This window comes from Calonectris borealis, chromosome 12 (assembly GCF_964195595.1).
Source record: "Calonectris borealis chromosome 12, bCalBor7.hap1.2, whole genome shotgun sequence".
In the NCBI taxonomy this organism is placed as follows: Eukaryota; Metazoa; Chordata; class Aves; order Procellariiformes; family Procellariidae; genus Calonectris; species Calonectris borealis.
Genome location: NC_134323.1, coordinates 12630379 through 12651387, shown reverse-complemented (window position 1 = coordinate 12651387; position 21009 = coordinate 12630379). Strand labels below are relative to the sequence as shown.

The window sequence follows — 21009 nt, the reverse complement described above, 5'->3', positions numbered from 1 at the left end:
CGGCTCCCAGCTCAGCGCAAGATGGCGGCCGGCGCCTCGGACCCCCTGGAAGAGATGCTGCTCTTCTCCGAGGAGGTGGACGAGAAGGCGGTCAGCGACCTGGTGGGCTCCTTGGAATCGCAGCTGGCCGGGGGCCGGGGCTCCGCCGAGGCGCCCCAGCCCAGGACCTCCGCCCCGTGCCAGCAGCAGCAGCCGCAGCAGCAGCACCAGGGGAGCCTAGCGGGGGGCAGCAGCCCCGTCCGGCAGCAGCAAGGGCATCCCGCGCCTCTTCCCGCTCCCGGGGCAGAGGAGCCGGCGGGGTGCCCCGGAGCCGCGGAGAGCCGAGCTCCTGCCCAGGGGCCGCTCCCGTCCCCGTCCCCCCCGGCGGCGGCAGCGGCGGCGGCGGCGGCAGCGGCGGCGGCAGGGAGGGGAGCGAGTGTAAACAGTAGTAGTGTGCAGCAATCACATGGAGCGGCTCTCCTCAGCAGCGGCGGCAGCAGCCCCGGCGCGCCCGCCGCCCCTGCCCCGCCGGAGCCCGCCGCCCCCCCGCCCGCCGGCGCCCCTGCCCAGCCTGTCAACAACCATGTGGTTGCCGGCGCCGCTGCCCGGGACGCGGGGAGCCCCAGCCCCGGCGGCAGCCCGCCCGCCGCCGACAGCGCGCCGCCGCAGCGCGCCGAGGCCGCGGCCGCCGCGGGGGGGAGCGGGACCCCGGCGGGGGGCGGCGGGCCGGCGGGAGCGGCGGAGGGCGCCGCCGCCGCCGCGACCGCGCCGCTCCCCGGCGAGGCGGCGCCCAACGGGGAGGGCGCCGGGGGCCGGCCGGCGGCAGTCCCACCAGTCAGCAGCCACGGCAGAGCCGACGCCGCCACAGCACAGACCAAGCCCGCGCACGGCCCGCTCCCCGCAGTAAACGCACTCAGTAACTCCGCCAGCCCCGCGCCCGCCGCTGCCGGCGCGGCCGCCCCGCCGGGACAGGGCTCGGTCGCCAACTGCGCCCCGCCGGCTGCCGCGGCCCCCGGCGCCGCGCCCAAGCCGGCGGTCAGCGCCGCGGGCGTCGCCAAGGCGGGAGCTGCGCTGCCCGTCGCCCCCGCGGCCCCCCAGGCCCTCTCGCCCAGGCCGGCGCTGGGCGCTGCCCCCAGGATCGTGGCCCCCCAGCTGATCGTGAGGCCGCCTCAGCAGACCACCATCCAGCTGCCCCCCGGCTTCACTATCCCGCCTGGTAAGTGGAAACGCAGCAGTCGCGGGCTCGCCGCTCTTGCTAACGCTTTTTTCTTGGCTGAGTTTTGTTTTCCGAAGTTGTCGTCTTGCCGCTGCTCGACGTGCTGGAAACAAAAGAAGAGTCACCTGTCTGAGGGCGACGTCTGACAAAGACCTGCCGTTAATGAGGATGTAATTGGTACGGGACGGGCGGTTGCTAATGCAAAGTAATTATGACTGTTGGTTGATGAGTTGTTTTGTCTTAGGAGGAGAGCGGCAGTCACGGTGAGTTATTTTGTAATGGTGTAGTGAGCAGTTGTGCACGAGATAAAAAGCTGGGCTGTTAGGATAGTTTTATGTATGTTTTGAAGGGCTCTATTTTCTGCTTTATTCTTGGTAGTCTTGAAAAGTTTTCCTTCTTCAAAGAGTGTCTTCTGCCATGAATCAGGTGGCAAGATACAGGCTAATTTGTGTAATTTAATCTTAAATGTTTCATTTCCACGAGTGTGACGGTGTCATTCTGCGCTGCATCTGGGCAGTGGATTTTATTTCTAACTGAAGTAACCGTTGCATCCTGTATGTTCTCCTTTTAGTTTCTTGACTTTCATTGCTAAAAATGTAAGTTCAGCAAGGTGGCTAACTAACCAAAACAGCATCCCTTCATCCTCGTAATTCCTACTCTAACTGTATATTGTTTCAGCTGAAATTTTGAAGGGTTCTGTGGTCCCCTACTTAGTTTTCATGTTGCGAAAAGTTGGTAACTTTGTGCCTTCTTGATTTACGAGATGATTTAACATTTGAACTAATTTCTTATTTTTTTGCTGTTAATATCAATAGCGTGGTAATATGTGGAGCTATTGATGTAGTCTGAAATAACTTACTTCTTCCACCACGTTTCTTAAAATATTTGATATTTATTAGCTAAGCGGAGCAAAAATGTGATGGTGTAGAAGCTTGCTTTTAAGTGGACTTTTGGTAGTTGTGTCTTTGGCCATAGTTTATGAAACTCCTGCTCCAAATTCTAATGCTCCAACCAGATAAAGCTCAGTGGTTTCATGAAGACCTAACTAACTTAAAACAGATAAGAGGCTGCTATTCAGACGGTATTAGTGCCTTTAGCCTTTGATTTCCTGTTGTTAATCTGTTTGATAACTAATATACACACATGATAACGTGTATTATAACTTTGCATACAGTTTCTGAAGTTTGTTGTATCAATACTTTGTTCTGCTGCTTAATTTTCAAACAGAAGAGGAAAACAGAGCCCTTAAAAGCAATCTGGTCCAAGGTTTAGAAAATGTTACGGAAATAATACTGTGGAAAGTTACAGGTTTACTTTATTACAAGATAGTTTGAAATCCATTAAATTTGCATAAGCATGAGGATAATATGTTCTAAGATGAAGGTATTTAGAAAATACAATGTTATTTTTGAGTTTTTACTCTTTAAATTACTGGATCATTTATAATTAATTTTGAAACTCCATATTGTAAACGTCTGTCTAAAGCAGAAATTTAGAATCAGTTTTTAAGAATAGGTTATTTTAGCATATAATACTTGTAAGTTGCGTATTTCATCTTTACGTGGCTGATGGTAAGGAAAAATTAATCTCATAATTTAACCAGATTCTAATTTGTACATATTGTTCAGTAAAAAATTTAAAGTGCTTCGAACTGAAGTAAAACATAACATTAATACGTGAACATTTATGCATCTATAGTGTAATTATGTCTGTAACTTTTATTGAAACTGTGTGGCATTTGTCCATTCCATTCAACTTTTTTTAATTCAGAATGAGTTTTAGAAAATTGGAAGATAAATTAACAAAACACCTATGAATCAGTGTAATGCAAATAGAGCGTGTATTTTTTAATGCATGGTAGGCATTATCCTATGAGGATTTTTATATAAGGTTCACAACACAATCAGAGAAGTGATACCTGTTTGGCTAGTTGGCAATGTACTTATTTTTGTGTGTCCAGATGGTTTAGGAAAGGCATATATCAAATACATCATATGCTTACAGAATTTTCTGCAAATATAAACCCTGAGGTTTGGTGCTTGAACGGCTAGTGAACCTAAAATGCTATCTTTTTAAAGAATTTTTATGTTTTTTTTTTGTTTTGTTTTGCTTTTTCTCCAACTCTTCTTTTAAAAATTACTCTCTGGGCTTGGAAAGAGAGTTAGGATCATGTCTTTTAGATGTGGTCCTTGCTGTAGCTCGCTATGCCTTTTACCTTGAAGCTTGATTTCCACAAGTCTTTAGTTTGTAGTGGCAGAAATTTGCCTTCTCTTTGTGCTTTTAGCAGTGACGGTTGGCTGGGAGCACCTAAGACTACGTGAGTGAGGGCTTTTATTGGTGCTGCAGTTCACTCACGTATTCATCCCAAGATTGGGATTTGTATTTCTATGTCAGACACTGAAAGAAAGACTTTCTTGGTATAAGGTACTTTTTGAAATTTATTGCTTGTTTGATAGAATATTGTTCGAATTTCTTTATCCTCATGATATGTTGCAAACCGTGTCCATTTACTGAGATGGGTTTTTTCCTGGGAGGCTAATAATTAGAAGTGGATGTAAGTTTTTACCTTCTTTATTTTCCCTTGAAAAGTTAATATATATGAAGCAATTTGCATATAGAGGTAAGTTGCAGAAATGACGTCTACTGACTTTACGAACAGAATAAAAATTGACTTCCTAGATCCTTATTTTTTGGTTCTCCAGTAGTTATAAGCAAGATGTTTTTCTGTTTATAGACCCATTGTATCCTATGTTGTATCCTATCGAGGTTAAATTATTAAAATGTATTCTGGAACTAACTTGAAAATTCCTGTAAAATAATCTGACTGCTTCTTACTTCTGCGAGAACTAGAGGAAGCACATCACATGCTTTGCAGTGATCAAATGTGAAGCTCCAGATGACCCAGGGACCAACTTAACTGTTGTCTCCCCTTTTCTATCCTGCTGATTGTGGAAAATTTAGGCCAGTTATGCTTAGGGCAAAACTTGATGCCACTGGCTGTGTTGTTTAGAAGGCCTCTATTTGTGAAATGTGTTACTAGAAAATAATCTGAAAGTATTATCATTTACTTCCAGAAAGTCTTAGAAAACACTCGCTAAGTACGCTGTTAATTTGAAAACAATTCCTTTGGTGTTTTCCTAAAATATCTGCACTTGTGTCATTTTGTGCTGAGGAGTAGTTGTGTTGGTTCTCTGGACATGATGATATTTTTTCTTGATGTCTAAACCACAGGTAGTGCCTCCCAAAATGGTGGTGGTTGGTGCCAAATAAATCCATGTGTTAATGCTTAACAATTACCTAAATCTCAAATACTGTGTACTCAGAAATGTGTCTGGCCTAATGTTTGCATGTACACATCGCCTAAAGCTGTTGTTCTAGTAAAGCTCTCGTGTCATTGTCCCTGGTACGTTCATACCGAATTCTGTTCTCAGTTACTAGATTGTTGTTATAGTTTACTTTTAATGAATATTTCTTTCTAATCTTATTCTGCTGACTCTGGCTACACTGCTGAAAGTTGCTGTACGCCTATACACTCAAGTGACCATTTTTTTCATCACTGTTATCCATAAACTGCAGTTACTTGAATTCCAAACTGAATTGGGTATTAGTTTTTGTCTGCTAGTAGGGGCTCCTTTTCATCTTCGAAATAAAATCTCATGTTAACACCAGAATAAAAAAAGAAGATACAGTATAAAGAAAAATGTACAGTGCTATACATTAATTTTATTCTGTATTCTGTAGTTAGATAGTTCTTTATATATTATTCTTTATATTATTCTTTATTCCATAGTTACTGTTACTTTGTTCTCATTAGGTATGGTCTTGGTGCGCACAGACGCTGGACAGCTTGTAATGGTGCCTCAGCAGGCTCTAGCACAGGCTCAAATGCAGGCTCAAGTACAAACGCAGGGACAAGGTCCTACCAGCATTTCACCTAGACTTTCAGTGCCCACAACTGGCCCTGTTTTTCGCCTATCAACAACTCAGGTGTGTCTGGCTTGATTTCACTTTACTTTTGTGCATTATGTTTTCCTCTGTCTTACACATTATTAGCTCGTATGTTTTTGCAAATGTGCTTTCCTCCCCTTTTTTGTTGTGAAAACAGGAAATACTTATTCAAATGCAGTTGATTTTCTGAGGCCTAGGCATTTTTTTTGTATTTCAGAAAAAATCTACTTTATAGAGTCCCTCAAGACCTTGATCAGACTGTGAGATCATTGCAGGCTAGAAGGCTCAGTCTTAACCAGAGCTTAGTTTGGACTCTATACCACTGGTTCAGTAAGCGCCCCTTGTTCCTCTGGATCAGAAGCATTGTGGTATCCCAGCATGCTGAATGAATGGATGCACAGGATAGCTAGATTTCACTAGAAATGAGAAAAGAAAAAGCCAAGCACATTCAATACAAGGATTTGCAATAGTTAGCTTTTCTAATATATTTTATTCAAAAGGAAGGTTTGATTCCTTTGATTTATCTCAGGGTGTGATCTGTCTATGCTTAAAGTTTTGTCTGTGTTATGACTACATTTCCTTTTTTATATGGATTGACAGGATAGTGTGCTTTCCTACCCCAAACTCTTCAGTGGAGTGTGTTTATTTCAACTCAGAAGGGATTTATTTTCAAGGGCGAAGGTGTATTGTTTTTTAAATTACTTGGTAGGCTACATTGGTTTAAAATTTTGTAGAGAGGCTGTTTAGCTTCGGGCCATTTGGGGCTAGAGCTGAACTATCTTACTAAAATGTAGAGGCAAACAGCTTTGGATGTTAATACAGGGCAGCTGTGCCATAATAATAATAACAGGCAGAGTTTAAAGTAATTTTGCCTAAGGTCTTTGTTTGCAGAAGTGAAAAATAATTCTGAGTGGAAAGAGGTGAAGGGGCTGTCTTTATAATTTTTTAATTGATTGTTGTATAGGTTGCTTGAAATAACTTAAACATGTATTTCCCTATGTTTAACATTTGATTACTGTCCCATTATATGCTTTGTGCATTACACCATATTTATAGTCTAAAAGATTATTAAGTTTAATTCAAAACTGTAAACGATAAACTTTTCAGAAGAGAAGGAAGCTGGAATAAAATGGGAGACTTGAAAATCAATTACTAACATGAGGCAATCTAAAACACAGAGTAGCCAACTAGAATGTAAGTTTTAGAAATGAGTGTCACTAGGAAGATAGTAGCTCAATGGAATGTATCTCAGGAAAGACATAAATAAAAGCCTGGAAACACTTGAAGAACGTCATGCTCTCAGAAGAGAGATAAGTGCAGTATTGGATGGAATTTGTAAAAGAACTCTTTGCAGAAAAGGCAGCTGTTTAATGTTTAAATTTGTGATATCTGGAAGGATAAGACGACTTGTAGAAGCCTTCAAAGATAAATGTATTTCAGGAAAAATAAACACAGATAAACCTGTGTTAATTTCGAGATTTTTTGACTAGTTTGACGACAACAAAAATCCAGACAAGTTCTTCTTTTCAGTTTGTACCTCTGTCTTTGGTTGTTTGGGGCTTTCTTTGTAAATAAGTACAATTAGTTCTTTAGTAGTGACTACAAGGGACTGTACAGCACACATTCTAGCAATGGATCCTGAGACAAGTGCATAGCATAAATGCAAAACAGAAATTGTGGAGTGGGACTGTACCAAGAATATGATCTCAGTCTGTTAGAATGGGTTTGTTTTAGCTGTTTCTGTTTCATGCTGTTAGTTTTCATGTAACTTTAACTGCTGTGACCAGCACACAGAATTAAAATTTAGTGTGGAAATATTAATAGCAAATTAAATATTAACAAATTGTCTGTAGTTTGAAAATATTTGAGGAATACACCTTTATTGTACATAGAATCTTAGGAAGCATACAACAATGTAGACCGACTGCTTGGCTGTGTGTGTTCAGTCTTTATTAGAAGACTAGAGTTTGGATCCCAAAGTCAACCTTAGGATGTGTGCACAGCAAATGTTGGGAGTTGATCATGTTGGCCTCAGGCAGCTGTTCTAGTTATAAGAAGCAGTTAAAGTTGCAGAAGGAGTATAATCTGACTTGCTGGGTTTATATAAAAATAAACCTGTGAGGATACTGCATGTTCATGTGTTTGTAGAGATACCTAAAATCTGAAGGAGTTCAGGTATTAGAAAGATGTAATTGTTTTTGTGCAGAGTGCTGCCTAGATAAATACTCCACTGCATCATAGATATTCCTTTACACTTGTTAGTGCTAATAAGCTGGTTGAGAATAGAGGAAATCAGCAAGGCCTTATGAGTGATAAATGTCTTGCAGGATGCAAAAGTTTGATTATTTTAGTGTGGCGGGATTAGAATCACGGTATTGTAGCTTGTCAGGATTCATCTCCTTTGACAGATCTTTGTGGTAGCTGCCCAAACTGTACTGCATCGTTTCTTTATTTGTTGTAATTAACAAGGATAAGAAATAATTAATATTGTCCTTGGGAAATGTACATTGCACTTACATGACTCTGCATGTGGTCTGCAGACTCTTCTTTCATTTTTACAGTGCTTATGTTTTATATATGAACCTTAGAGTGTTCTTTAAAAATGATGGTTGACAGCCTTTTAAAACCAAATTATAAAGGTTTAAATCCTAAAGGTTTATCATACCAGCACTAGACACTAGATTTCTATTTCATTACGTGGATGGTTTATAACCAGAGACTATTCGTTGGTTTTCTGGGGGAAATGTCCAATGACAAATATTATGCTAAGGTTTTAGAAGTGTCAGTTATTTGTTTGAGTAGTCATTATGGTTAATCAAGAAAAAGGATCAAGTTCTAAAATACAGGAAGTTGTGTTTACTGACAAAAAATGTTTTCAGTGAGTTTATAGTTAAACTTTTTTCTTTCAGAACTGAATTCTGATGTGTCAAAAAGCTAAATTCTGTCAATTAAATTTTTCGATAGAAATTTAAAATGTATGGAAAATAATGTCTTATATTTTTATGTCTATAAAGTATAATATTCAAGAGTCCTAGTCTCCACTGTGACTGAAACACAGAAAAATTGCGTGTGCCATTAGCTCAAGACAGACAGAATATAAACATTAATTGCTTGAGTCCTGTGAAATATTTTGCAAGATTGATGAACATTGCAGGCTATGCGGTTTTAACCTCTAGAACATCAAATACCTATCTCTCCAACATGTTAGTGGAATGATTGTTATTTTACTGTGCAGAACTCATTAAATTTACTATTACGTTTTTATTGAATTATTTTAAGATCACTTTATTTGGATGAAAATGCAAGGTGCTTTAAATATGTAGAATTTAGTGATGTACTTCAGTCACTGAGTTTGTGTTTTACTCTACTTTTACCTATGTAGAAAGTCTATGCAGGTGGAAATTTGCAGTCTACCATAAGCATTCTAGGAAATAGTATCCTACTACAAAGAACGTATGATCTGCCTCAGAAAAGCCATAGCTTTCACGGTTCGTAGGTATTATGGTTGCTTTTCTTCAGATTGTCCTAATTTTTAGCCAGTGTTGTGGTCACAAGTTACTCAGCTAAGTGGTTGTTTTCAGTGTTATAGTTAATTTGTATAATATACACTTTAAATAATTATTGTGTTAAGAAAGTGTGTTATGAGCTATGCACTTAGGTGTAAAACAGAGGTTATTAAATAACATGCCAAAGATAACGCAAAAGCTGGCAGTTACTTTTGACAACTCATTAAGAAGTGTTGAGAGTGATAACTGGAGAATATAAAATGAATTATGAATTACCTTTTTAAAAATTACAAGAAAGATCATCTGAAAAATAACTAAAGTGTTCATCTAAATTTGAAAGCTCTTTGAATTTCTCCCCTCGACAACTAAGTAATTTCTCGTTCACTCTCAGAAAAGGAGGAGGGGAAAATAAGGAAATGTTTTAGATGTTCTTAAATGAGATTGACTTGATCGATACATACAGAGCTGTCCAGATTCTAAACTGCTTCTGCAGCCCGGTAGTATAACAAGATTTTCTTCCCATATCCCAGGGCCATCATCTGATACATCTTCTCCCAGTTATTTGGGAGGAAAACGAATCAGGTTTCCCATGAAAATTCCTCTAACTTCAGTAGATGGGCTTAGATCCAGGACAGTGTGTGAGGAAGGAGCCACTTTTCTTTGGGAACAATGGAAGTTGCTGAAATAGAGAAAGCGTAGTCGGTTTTCCCATAGGTTTTAGTATATGGGCTTAAGATAATGCTTTCCTTGAAGACAGTGGCTTTATCCTTACATGTTGCTTTGCTGAAGGTTCAGAAGTCAAATATCTGTATGGAGTAGTATTTACCTTTGTAGGGAACTGATACAGCCATTCCTCTTCCCTTCCAAGTTAAAAAAAAAAAAAATTTTGCTTGCAGTGCCAAACACAAAAGTTCAGAAAGGTTAAGATACATAACTTGCCGTTCATCCTACATTAATCTCTTCTGTACATGTGCAGTGTATTACAGTCTTTGCATGATAAATACACAAAGATAAAAGCTTCAGCTAGGCAATCAAGGCAGACAATTGATGTTGCAAAGCAAACAAATCTGATGTTTCTTACATTTTGAGTGCTTGGCTTTGCTATTGAAGTTATTGTTTGACTTCTATTATTTGTAATACCTTTGTCTCATTTTTTGCAGCTTTTAGGAGTAGAGGATGTAAGCAAATGTAGTACAGCTTTGGGGACAATTTTGTGTTAGTTTCTTGGAAGAAGATAGGCAAATTCATTGTGAAAGGAAGACTTGGGTTCTTTTCTCGACTCTTAGGTGGGATAATCTTTGATTAAACATTTACTTATGCTCCTCTCAATTGCTGCTGTGTAAAATATGAATAAAATCTGCTTGTTTTCAATTCCTAGTGGAATTCTGGAAAACTGGCTAATCAGGATGAGCAAGTACCTTGTAGGAAGGGTCTCAATTCTGATCAGTTTAGTGCCAAGCTCAAAGACTCTGGAGCATGGGAATGTGTCCCAAAAGGATGTACAGCGTCTGAAGCACAGAGTCAGTAGTAGTGAAATGGATTCAGTCAGAAGAATCAGAATATGAAAGTAATAGAATAGTACAGAGAAAGCAATAATTGAGAGAAGTACCTGTAATAGGAAGATGTACTTGATATTTTAATGATCTTTTGCATTTAAAGTCTTTCTGGTTTCTGTAAGTAACATATTCAAGAAAAGCATGGATAGGTACAGTTGTACCATAAAATAGTTTTAGTTTAGGTCCAATTATAAGATTGTAGAGGACTGTAATGGGGGAATATTAACTACAGCTAACTACAGGTTTTTTAGGGAAAAAATATTGCAAATTATTCAGGTATATAAAACCAAAACATTTCTCAGATTGTGAGTATAAATTCATCTTCTTGGTGCAGCTACCAGAGGCTTGACTTTTTAAAATTGGTATCCTATGTTTTGCGTGGAAGTACTCAGTCTTATGGAAGATTTTAATAATCTTTTGATGCATTAAGAAGTGCAATTGTTGTACTCTGAATACATTTTCAGTGATAACATGCTTGTTTGAAAAAACATATTTAATGAAATACAAAAGATTTGGATGTTTAAAGCAAACGTTGAATTGAGCTAACTGTACATAATTTTCATTGAACAATTTTCTTTCTTCCTGGTTTTAGTTTCCTTTTAGTTTTTGATTGAGATTAATTTTAGCTGAATATTAAAAAGTGATTAATGTTGCCAAAATTTTATCTGCTATAGGAACTTAGTTAAGGTATAGGATTTTTAGGAAACAAGCTATAATTTGATGGAACTTCGGTTGATCTTAGAAAAATTTTGTTCTGGATTCTTGTATTACAAGCAGGTCAAATAAGCGTGGGTTTGCTTGCGTTACTGTATTCTTCAGAGTTAATAAGTGAATTCAGAAGTCTTTTTAAACTGATTATTTAGATTATATTCAATTTTTGCCTCCATATCTTGTTTTGAAGCTTATACTTGTGAATTTATGAAAAATAGGTAGGTGCTGCCATCTAGTTTTTCTTTGGTGAGTTTCTTTTGTTTATCTGCATTTTTCATTTGTACAGTTTATGGCTTTTCATGCTTTTGATGCAGATTTTGTTTGCTGGTTTCAGTATCTTAATACCCAGTTGGGTTTACATTCATAACCAAAAAGCAAAAAATAAGTTACTTATTTAAGTTATTTTTAATTAAAATTTTTTTATGTTACAAAATTCAAGTGCTGCTGTACACTAGGAGTGTAAAGTGAGTATCATACAGGAAAGACCAATGTTAGCCTGGCCCATAATATTTTATTACAGAGTATCTGTTATCGGAACTTACAAATCAGGTGAAATAGTATATATTGGAATTTTCATGAGACTGCTGCTGAAAATGGATTTGGTCTTAGAGTTTACTAATGTTTTTGTTTCAAGTTTGATTCAAAATGTGTTTTCCAATATTAAGTTGCTTTGAATATTTTTAGCGATCGGAAAAGGTAGTGTAAAGTTAGGTGTAAAGTTTGATGGTTTAGTCCAAATATTTAGGCACATAAGTGGGCTACTTAACAATTCTTCTGCTACCAATATGGTTACCAATCACTTGAGTTTTCTTTTCATTGCATAAGTAGTCCAATCAATGTATGTGGATGTGTTTTTAAGAAAATTACAATTCTTTTCTAGCTTTGTTTTTTTCTTGCTTTAGGCGTTTTTCTAACTTCTACTCTTCAGAATTTCAAGTTCATGATATAAACTTTACGGATTTGTTTTCTGTATTTTGACATTCACTTTCTATTAAGTTTCATTTTACCATCCTTTTTTAAAATGAAAAAAAAAAAGTATTTTGAAATTGTGAATAGTGCTGAATCAGCTGCTCTGGAAGTGGCTATATTTTTGCTATGAAATATGTTTGATGCAGACAACAGCAGCTTAGTCTTTGCCATCACCTGTGATGTTAAGAGCGGTTCTAAGCTTGGCTGACGTTTCACAAGCTGTTCTTGCTAAAGTGGAGCCTTTCAAATCTGAGATAGTTCTGATAATATGCTATGCCTGTGTTTTCAGCACTGTTTGTATTTTTACGTCATCTTTTGAGTTTTGGTAATTTTTTTCTTGTTTATTGAGCTCTTTTTTTTTTTTCTTTTTTTTTACTGTTTTTCCACACCCTTTCTGCTTTTCTGACAAATGCTTATTTTGCTTTTTGCAGAAATTTTAAGCAAATTGATAAATCTTTGTTGTTGCCTGAGGTGCATTAGCACTGTTATCAAATAAGCGATTCTGTACTAATTCTTTTGTATAGACAGTTTTGGGGCTTCTTGTGCAATATTCTGGAGAAGACATTTGTGTTAGCAGGGCAGGTGGGTTGAAGGGCCGGAGAAAGTAAAAAATGTGTGGTCTCGGCTATGCTTTAACCACAAAACCATTTTCCTTCCTTTCCTTCATGGTGAGTGAATCTTTTCTGTATAAGCAGATAGTAAGTTCTTACTACTTACAAATTCTACTGTTTACAGTTTCATAGCATTAACTTGAAAACTTCTTAGAAAATTAATAAAAAATTTCTGTAAAATTAAACATGCAAAGATCAGGAAATTCTATAAAGAAGGTTCCTGCTAATAGTGGCTCCCATGTGCATATGCATTATGCTGTGTGACTACATACTACTGTTATTTTTAATTTCTACAGTGTGTAGGCTGGACAGTCTTAATTAATGAAGAATTATGTAATAATTTTTTTCTCCACTGTTTAGTGGGTTGCTTCAGGCTGCTGCATATTATCTAAGCCCCCCTCTGAAGTGGGAATTAATAACCAAGCAGGTTTTTTTGTGAAGCTTATCCCTATAACAACTTTCTCAACAATGCATTAAGGGGATTATTAGCCTCTTTTTATAAGTAGAAAACGGAGCCTAATTGTCTCTATTTTAAATATTAAATTAAAAAATACTGGTTAATTTTTTGTGTTCAGTTTGACTTTATTGTCTTCAGTTGCAGCCGTGACCACTCCTGGTCACAAACCCCACATTTCAAGTTGTCCACTCATAAATATATGGTGTAAAAGTCTTGATTACAATAAATTATCTATATTTGCATGCAGCACAAGCACTCAGCAATTGAGGCAGGGGTAGAGTCTAATTGTAGGGCCAAAATTCAGCTGCTTTTTATCCACCAGATTCTTTGGGTGAATTATAGATGGACCAGCCACTTCACCAGAGAATGAGGAAGTACTCTGATAGTGGATTATATAGGTATTTGCTTACACCAACAAGATGCTGAGACTTCAGAGGTAGGGGTTTTGGACTTAGAACCCCTGGTTTCTGAAGGTTTTGTTTGGTGGCCCCAAGCTCCTCTTCCTGTCTTGTCTAATTGCTCCCAGTCCTGTGTCTTCCTCCCCTGTTGTTCTGTGAACCCAAAAGGGACGTCACGGATATGAGGAACACAGCAGCATCTCCCTGCTTTGGGTTCTCATGCTTGACTGCAGCGATGCTGTGGTGTCCCAGAACTGTGGTGGCAATGAAAGTTCTGCCTCTGTTGGCTGACTTGTTAGAGATTCTGCCTCCAGTCATTTTCTGCAATTGTGTGCAAACATCAATTTTTTGAAGGGTTAGTACTTTGACTCAATTTGGCTATATCTTTACCAGAGTGAAAAAATCAAATCCCTGAATACAAATTGCTCTGCAACTGACCTTTAAGTTGCATGTTGCAGATGAACCATAACCAAAGAATTGAGAGGCAGTCAATAAGCATATGAAGTTTCCTCATGAACTCTTCAGAAATCTGACAGAATTTTAAGTATCGGAAAACAGAGTTTGGCAGTGGGGAGTGTTATGATACCTTAATAGTAGGTTGTATAGATTCGTTAGTTACTCTAAAATGAGATACCAGATTTGACCTTTAGCCTATGCTTCTGCCAGTGTCTGCAATCCCACCTTAGTTTTCTCTTTTTTGAACACTGTCTTTTATTGTTTGAGGCATCAGGGCATCTTAGCATGGCCTAGTTTGTTTGTAAGAAGTCTTCTGGATTAATGATTAGAAATAAAATTGAGTTTTATTTCAGATTTTGCAAATTTAAATCTAAACTTAAAGGTCATATTCTGCTAAAATTGAGTTTTGCATAGTACCTAGCGAAGCCATGTGTTGGAAGACACAGAAAGAGGTGCCACGATGTGTATCATGATAAACTTGCCCCTGCTTTTGTGTTAACGTTTGTTCAAATGCTATTGGCATATTTTCTTTCTTCCTTTTGTGATTGATAGTGGCCAAGTTTATTGACAGGACTGATTATGAAATGATATATGCAACATGCTTATCAAAAGTAAGCTCTCTTACTTTGTAGCACAGAGACTGCGTTGCTGGTACCCTGAGTGTTCATCAGTAGGTGGTACTATAGTACAAAATACAAGTATACCACAAACCTGTTTCCAAGGATTTACATACATCAATGTACTAACTTGTGGCAGTTTAAGTTGTCTTGATTTTACAGAGCTGTGAATACACAATGCAATCCCTAAAATTGGTGTAGTACTGCCTTGGCAGTGGCAAATAATCCCTTGATATTTTGGCATATTTTCTCCATATTCAAGTGGCCTGTTTTTTCAAATGCAGCCTTTTATATTCTTTCGAATATGGAGGCAACTTGTTTGTGCACAGCAGGTACAATGCGATTCACTCCTGTTTACGCCTTGAGCTTTGCCTGTCTATTCATGTGTCCAGAGCTCGGGGGAGAAGGTCTACATAGGAAAGTTAAGATGCAGTTATTTAGGGAGTAGATTAACAGGACACAGAGTAATTCCACACTGACTTCTTCCGTGAACAATTATAATGTGGACTGACTGCCTTTGTGCAAGTGACTTATTGCACCCTGAAACTGGAGTCACTTGCATTATCTGCATGACATGTGCAGGTGTAATGAACCTTGGGACATCCCCCCTCCAAGCTGGCCAGGTGTGAGCCAGATCCGTTTTGAAATCATTATTGCCACAGTAGCACTGTGCTGTGCTCCACTTACAATTTCTAACCTCTGTGTGGGATGGGGGAGAGAATCGGAAAAGTGAGAAAACTCGTGGGTTGAGATAAAGGCAGTTTAATAGGTAAAGCAAAAGCCACACAAGGAATTCATTCACTCCTTCCCATCGGCAGGCAGGTGTTCAGCCATCTCCAGGAAAGCAGGGCTCCATCACGCCTAACGGTTACTTGGGAACACAAACACCATCACTCTGAATGTCCCTCCCCTTCCTCCTTTTTTCCCCAGCTTTATATGCTGAGCATGATGTCATATGGTATGGAATATCCCTTTGGTCAGTTGGGGTCAGCTGTCCCGGCTGTGTCCCCTCCCAGCTTCTTGTGCACCCCCAGCCTCCTCGCTGGTGGGGTGGGGTGAGGAGCAGAAAGCACTGTGTGTAAGCACTGCTCAGCAGTAACGAAAACATCCCTGTGTTATCAACACTGGTTTCAGCACAAATCCAAAGCATAGCCCCATACCAGCTACTGTGAAGGAAATTAACTCGATGCCAGCCAAAACCAGCACATATGTCTAATCAAAAATAATACAGTTGCATTTGAAAATGTATTCCTTTCTAAGTTTCTCTTGGTAATTTTGGAATTTAATAGCATCATAGACCAAACCTTAGCAGATTTTCTTTAAAGAACATCATAAGTTCTCTTAGATTGTTCCAGTAGGAGCTTGACACATCGGGTTATGATGTTTTTATATAATGTTGATCATTTTTGTTTTCTTTTTGCTGGATTTCTTATGAGATCTGTTTACAGCTTTCCTTTCATAGAAAACACAGCTATTTGTTTCTAAATAGTTTTTACCAGTTCTTCTTGAAGTATTTGGGTTGAGAGTCCTTATAGTGTCTTCTGGCAACTTGTAGCTGTCATTTGAAGATCATTTCCATGATACTTAAGCATTTCTCTAGGCCAGTTCCTTGTTATGTTTCTCCTCCAGTCATTTCATATTTTACTTTTTAACATTTGTGAGTTTTGGAACGATGTTAGTAACCTGTTGCGTTACTTTGTTTGCCGTTCTTTAGTAGTAAGGCTTTTTGTTCATACCCAACACATTAATAGATTTTACTGCCATTTTGTATCCAAGACTTCTGTAACTATTGATTTTTAAAACTGTGGGTGAATTTAGCCTTCATGTTGCATAGTTTGGTCCTGTGGTCTGGCACGGTAGAATGCTATGTGTGGAATGCATTGCATACTTAGTTGGATAATATGCTGTTATGATACTGAAATTTTATATTTTAATTATATGCAGTTTTGTTTTCAAGTACGTTCCTGTGATGAGTCGTGGGCATTTATTAGCTGAGAAAAATTCTTTACCTAGCAGTTTGAGCTATGTATTGGCAGATTTCTGGCTGCAGACCTTTCTTGGAACTGAGTAGCTGCCAGAAGTTTGCCTGGTTATCCACTCGCTTTGTAAATCCTCACCTCTGGAAGCACTTACTGACAAGAAGGGGGCAGGTAACACAGGCATGTTGTATTTTTAGGTTGGAAACACTGATTATAAGCAAATGAACAAGATACACAGTATTTATGTTTTTAAATGCAAACATTCATCAGGTAAACATAGTTTCATTCAACCAGTATTTTAAGGAAATCGAAGCAAGTGATCTTCTTTACAATGAAGAAGAGAGGTATGGTATTTAAAAACAGAAGAAGCTTATATGATCCTTCTTCCAAAAAACTAGACAATTCTACCTATTCATGATTATGCTGTTTATTGCCTCTAGGCTGTCTCAGTATGGAAGACATCCCTAGTCGAGATTTTAAAAATCTTGAAAGCTATCCAAACAAAAAAAAAGGTTTTGTTCAGATGTCAGGTAGATTTTTTTTTTCTTCCTTCCCTTTTTTTTCCCCAAGTACAGAAGATTGATATCCAGTAGATGATGTTGCTGGACTGATTGGTAAGGAATGCTTGGGGCTTTGAATGCCTGCCTGGGCCTCTGTTCCTTTTGGAGATCTCTTAAGTATACTGGATGTTCTTTGAAGAAGTATTTTATGTAGGTTTAATAGGCAATGTAAGAATCTAAAATAAACTGTTCTTTATAAAAATATTAATTATAAGACATATAACTTAAAATGTAAATCCAGGAAAATCAGTTTTATCTTCTGAGAAACAATATTGTCCATGATTTATTACTCCAGCCACTTAGAAAATTTGTCTTTTCTAAGTGTGTGTTTGAATGCAACTCTTAATAAATGCAAGTTATAAGAGACCAGTGGGGCCTCCATTTCTAATAACGAGTGGTTCTCTTGTTGTCATAATTGCTATATTGTGTGATCTATTTCTTCCATAATGGTATTTACATTCCTGTAGAATTAAATAACAACTTTCCTAGAGACATTTTTTTATTCCTAAATCTTGTCCTTTTATATGATGGTAAGAGATTTCAATCTCTCTCCATCAATTGAAGTAAATTACAAAAAACAATTAATAGGTTTGCTGCATGAGGCAACTTACTGAGTTGTAGAGTATGCTACTGAGTGAAAGGCTGTAAGCCAGTCATTTTCCTTTGTCTGCACTTAATATGCCAGTTGCTGTCTGGTTACGGAGTGTGCGTTCTATGACAAAGATTCTCAAAATGCTTAGACTTCATTTCTGTGGAAGCTAGTTTCTGTATAATTTAATCTGAAATTACTTTGAGAATATTTTTCTGTTCTCTGAATTTTCTCTCCATATTTATTTTCTTCAAGAAAAAGCACTAGAAAAGGCCAGTAAATACCAAAATGACCAATATCTGTTACTGGCAGTTATAAACACAAGTATTGATGAATACTGACATGTAAATATTACAGCTGAACTAATACATCAATGTAACATCAATCTTTTGCGGGTCACATCCTATTTTTTCTAATCTTTTCCACATATCTGTATGAGAAATAGCTTTTAGGAGAAATATTACAAACATATCGTTGAACATAAGAAAGCTCATTTTTGCATTATTTGTGAATATATATTTAAGAACATATTACTGGTTTTTTTTCCAACGTTAATAATCATTATTCATGTAATCACTATTATTAAAAAGTCTTGGAGATCAAGTTACTAAGGAGGAAAAAAAAATGCTTATTTTTGCTTTATTAGCAACCAACTTCTGTAGCCACATCTACTGTCCGCCTCGGACTTCCAGTGCAGGCCAAAGTTGTTCAGTCAACTGCTACACCTGTCAGTGCTACGTCTGCTGCGACTCTGCCAGGAGGCTCTATTCTTTCACATACCACAGTAAGTAGTAAGAATATAAAAAGTATAAGATGGGTGAAGAAAAGGATGTTTGTAATTACATGTTTTTTTGAAAGTGAATTTTAATGTTCATACGTTTGCTTTTATCACAAACATAATCCCAGAAATTAATAATGAGTGTGTAGTCAGACTGTGTTATGCAGGTGCTGAGTGATAGCCTAGATCTTATTTTCTGCTGTTTCCTAGATGATAAAAAATTTGGGGGTAGTATAGATTGAGTTTTAAGCTTTTTTTTTAAAGAAAAAACTTAAATCAGCTGGACTCATAAATACCGTGTCAGTGGCGGACACGCTGCACTACGTTTGTCCCCTGTCAAGAGCTGTGGTGTCTGCTGTGTGGTCACCAGTGCCGCAGGATCCACGGCATCACCTGTGGCATCGCAGTGCAGGTGCCTGGGTCAGCTTGTTCTGCATCTGTGCCCACAACAGAGCAAAGCTCTGCAGTCAAACTGGATTGGGAGGCCCTGGTAGCTTCTGCTCAGCGTGTTATGCTGCCTGGCTGAGCTCTCTAGCTTCTGCAGTCCCGTTTGCTGTGTCTGTCTGAGACTTTTTGGCCCTTGGAAGGGTGGCATATTAGGTCAGATAAAGTATGAGAGCTGAACTGGCTGGTGGGTAGGTGTGTACGTGGTGCTCTGTGCAGCCTTCTGATAAGCTTTCCAGCCTTCTAAGGTTGAGGAGTGGGTTGCGCGGTCTTTGTGTGTGGCCCAGCTAGGTCCAGGACAGTTGTGTTTGCTAGGGCTTTGCACTGGTGCAAAAGCGTATATGCTGCCGCTGGGTTCAAATTAGGTTGGGAAGCTGTGTTAGTGCATTTGTGTCATCTGTATCTGAGCTGTCACTGTAACTGTGGTATAGATGATTTTAAACCTGATGATATGATCACAGATCATTGGGAATTGACTTGTTTATATTAAGGGCCAAATTTACAGAAAGTTGAGTTACAGAAGTCACATCATCGTGGTGATCTTGAAGGGCTGGATAATAGCACTCATTTTTTAGCGATACATTTATTTTTGTAATAAAAAGAACTTTAAATGAGGACTTTCACTGTTCAGTAAAGGGTGACAAAATTAGGGTTATAATAAGTAAGTAAAGTCAATGGTTTTATTTTGTCAGTAAGGGTGTATTTGAAAAGAAACAAGTTTTTCTTGTCAGGCTTTCAAGAACTTTATGGTTGAGTAAAAGAATTAAAAGAAGATAATTACCTGTTTTTTTCAATATAAAATATTGATAGGTATCAGTAGCTACAACAAGTGCTCAAAATTTATTCAAGACAACAGTAGCAACTGGAACATCAGCTTCTCAACAACCTGCAGTAATTACTGGTGGACAAACTCAAGCTTCAGCACAAAACCAGGGTCAGCCTCGGCTGCCACTTCCACCTCATACAACAGCACAAGTACCAGCACAGCCCCAGGTCATACCAAGCTCTCCTGTACCTGGAACTACAGTTGTATCACAGGTGAGTTTTAAAATACTAGATACTTGGTTTTCTTAGTACTTTATGAACTTCTAAGGTCTATTCAGAAGCAGAAAGAACTTTTTCTTCATGCAAGCACACTTCCTGTGATGGAACAAATACTTTGCAAACAAGAAATCCTTCCCCTCATTTCAACTAAATGGGAATCAAATTCTGAGAGAGAGGAAGAACACTTGTGGTCAGCTTTCCCCATCTTCCCATGTATGTGTCAGTAATGAAAGAACTATTCTGTTTCTGTAGACAGAACAATCATGCCTTCAGTCTATGGACTTCATTATTATCATGTTCCCGGGCCTCAAAACTGTGGTTACACTGAAGTGTAACATTTCTGTTTCTCGGAGTAACTACACCATATAAAAATAATGTCTTGAAAAAATTAAAGCATCTGTTTTCCTACTGATGAAGAAAAGATTGATGTGATGATGTTTGAAGACTATTTCTGATTTGACTTTACTGCGGTAGCTGCTTTGTACAAAAAGATACTGAATCAATAATTTAACAAATTAAGGTAGCTTGGGGAACATTGTACATTGTGTATTGGGCATCTCAAAGGAGAATGCATCTCCAACAAATTGTTGTGTTATTTCTTATATTTAAGGTTATTTTTATCAAAACAGACTGTAAAGTATTAAATATATTTCTTTCATTGATTTTTTTTTGTTGTTGTTGTTAGTATTCGTGAGGTATGATGTTCAGTTACATAAAGAAGTGAAGAAAATGTCAGGTAACTTGCAGCAATAGTAAAATAGCTGCAGATGTATTTCAAATATGTCCTGTCTGAATTAGAACAATTTCATCATTTTCCCTATTTATAGTGATCAGAGCATGCATTGATCCTGATTGGAAAACAGCATGGATCTGATATTTTTCTTTGGCTTTTGCAGGAAATGCAAGAGAATGTGAAAAAATGCAAAAACTTTTTAGCTACCCTTATAAAACTTGCTTCTCACAATTCACCATCTCCAGAAACGTCCCGTAATGTGAAAGCTCTGGTTCAGGATTTGTTGGTAAATATTTAGTTATCTTTCATTTTTACAGTTATCTATTAAATTTGTTATTTACATATGCTGAAAACTATTGCTTTGATCTTAACTTTTTTTTTTTCCTGTAATGAAAGTGAAAGGATTTGGGGTGCATCAAAATACAAATATTCTGTACGTTACATATCTTCAAAAATCT

The 21009-nt window shown here is 38.4% G+C and overlaps 1 protein-coding gene across 1 annotated transcript in view; it reads left to right on the top strand.

Moving 5' to 3' along the window:
- LOC142087288 (transcription initiation factor TFIID subunit 4-like) overlaps positions 1 to 21009 on the top strand; it is a 149144-nt gene continuing 128135 nt past the window's right edge. The window contains exons 1-5 of the mRNA XM_075161381.1: positions 1 to 1195; positions 5010 to 5182; positions 18199 to 18336; positions 19585 to 19812; positions 20715 to 20837. Coding sequence (XP_075017482.1) covers positions 22 to 1195; positions 5010 to 5182; positions 18199 to 18336; positions 19585 to 19812; positions 20715 to 20837 — 1836 coding nt within the window. The 5' untranslated portion in view covers positions 1 to 21. The remainder of the gene's footprint in view (positions 1196 to 5009; positions 5183 to 18198; positions 18337 to 19584; positions 19813 to 20714; positions 20838 to 21009) is intronic.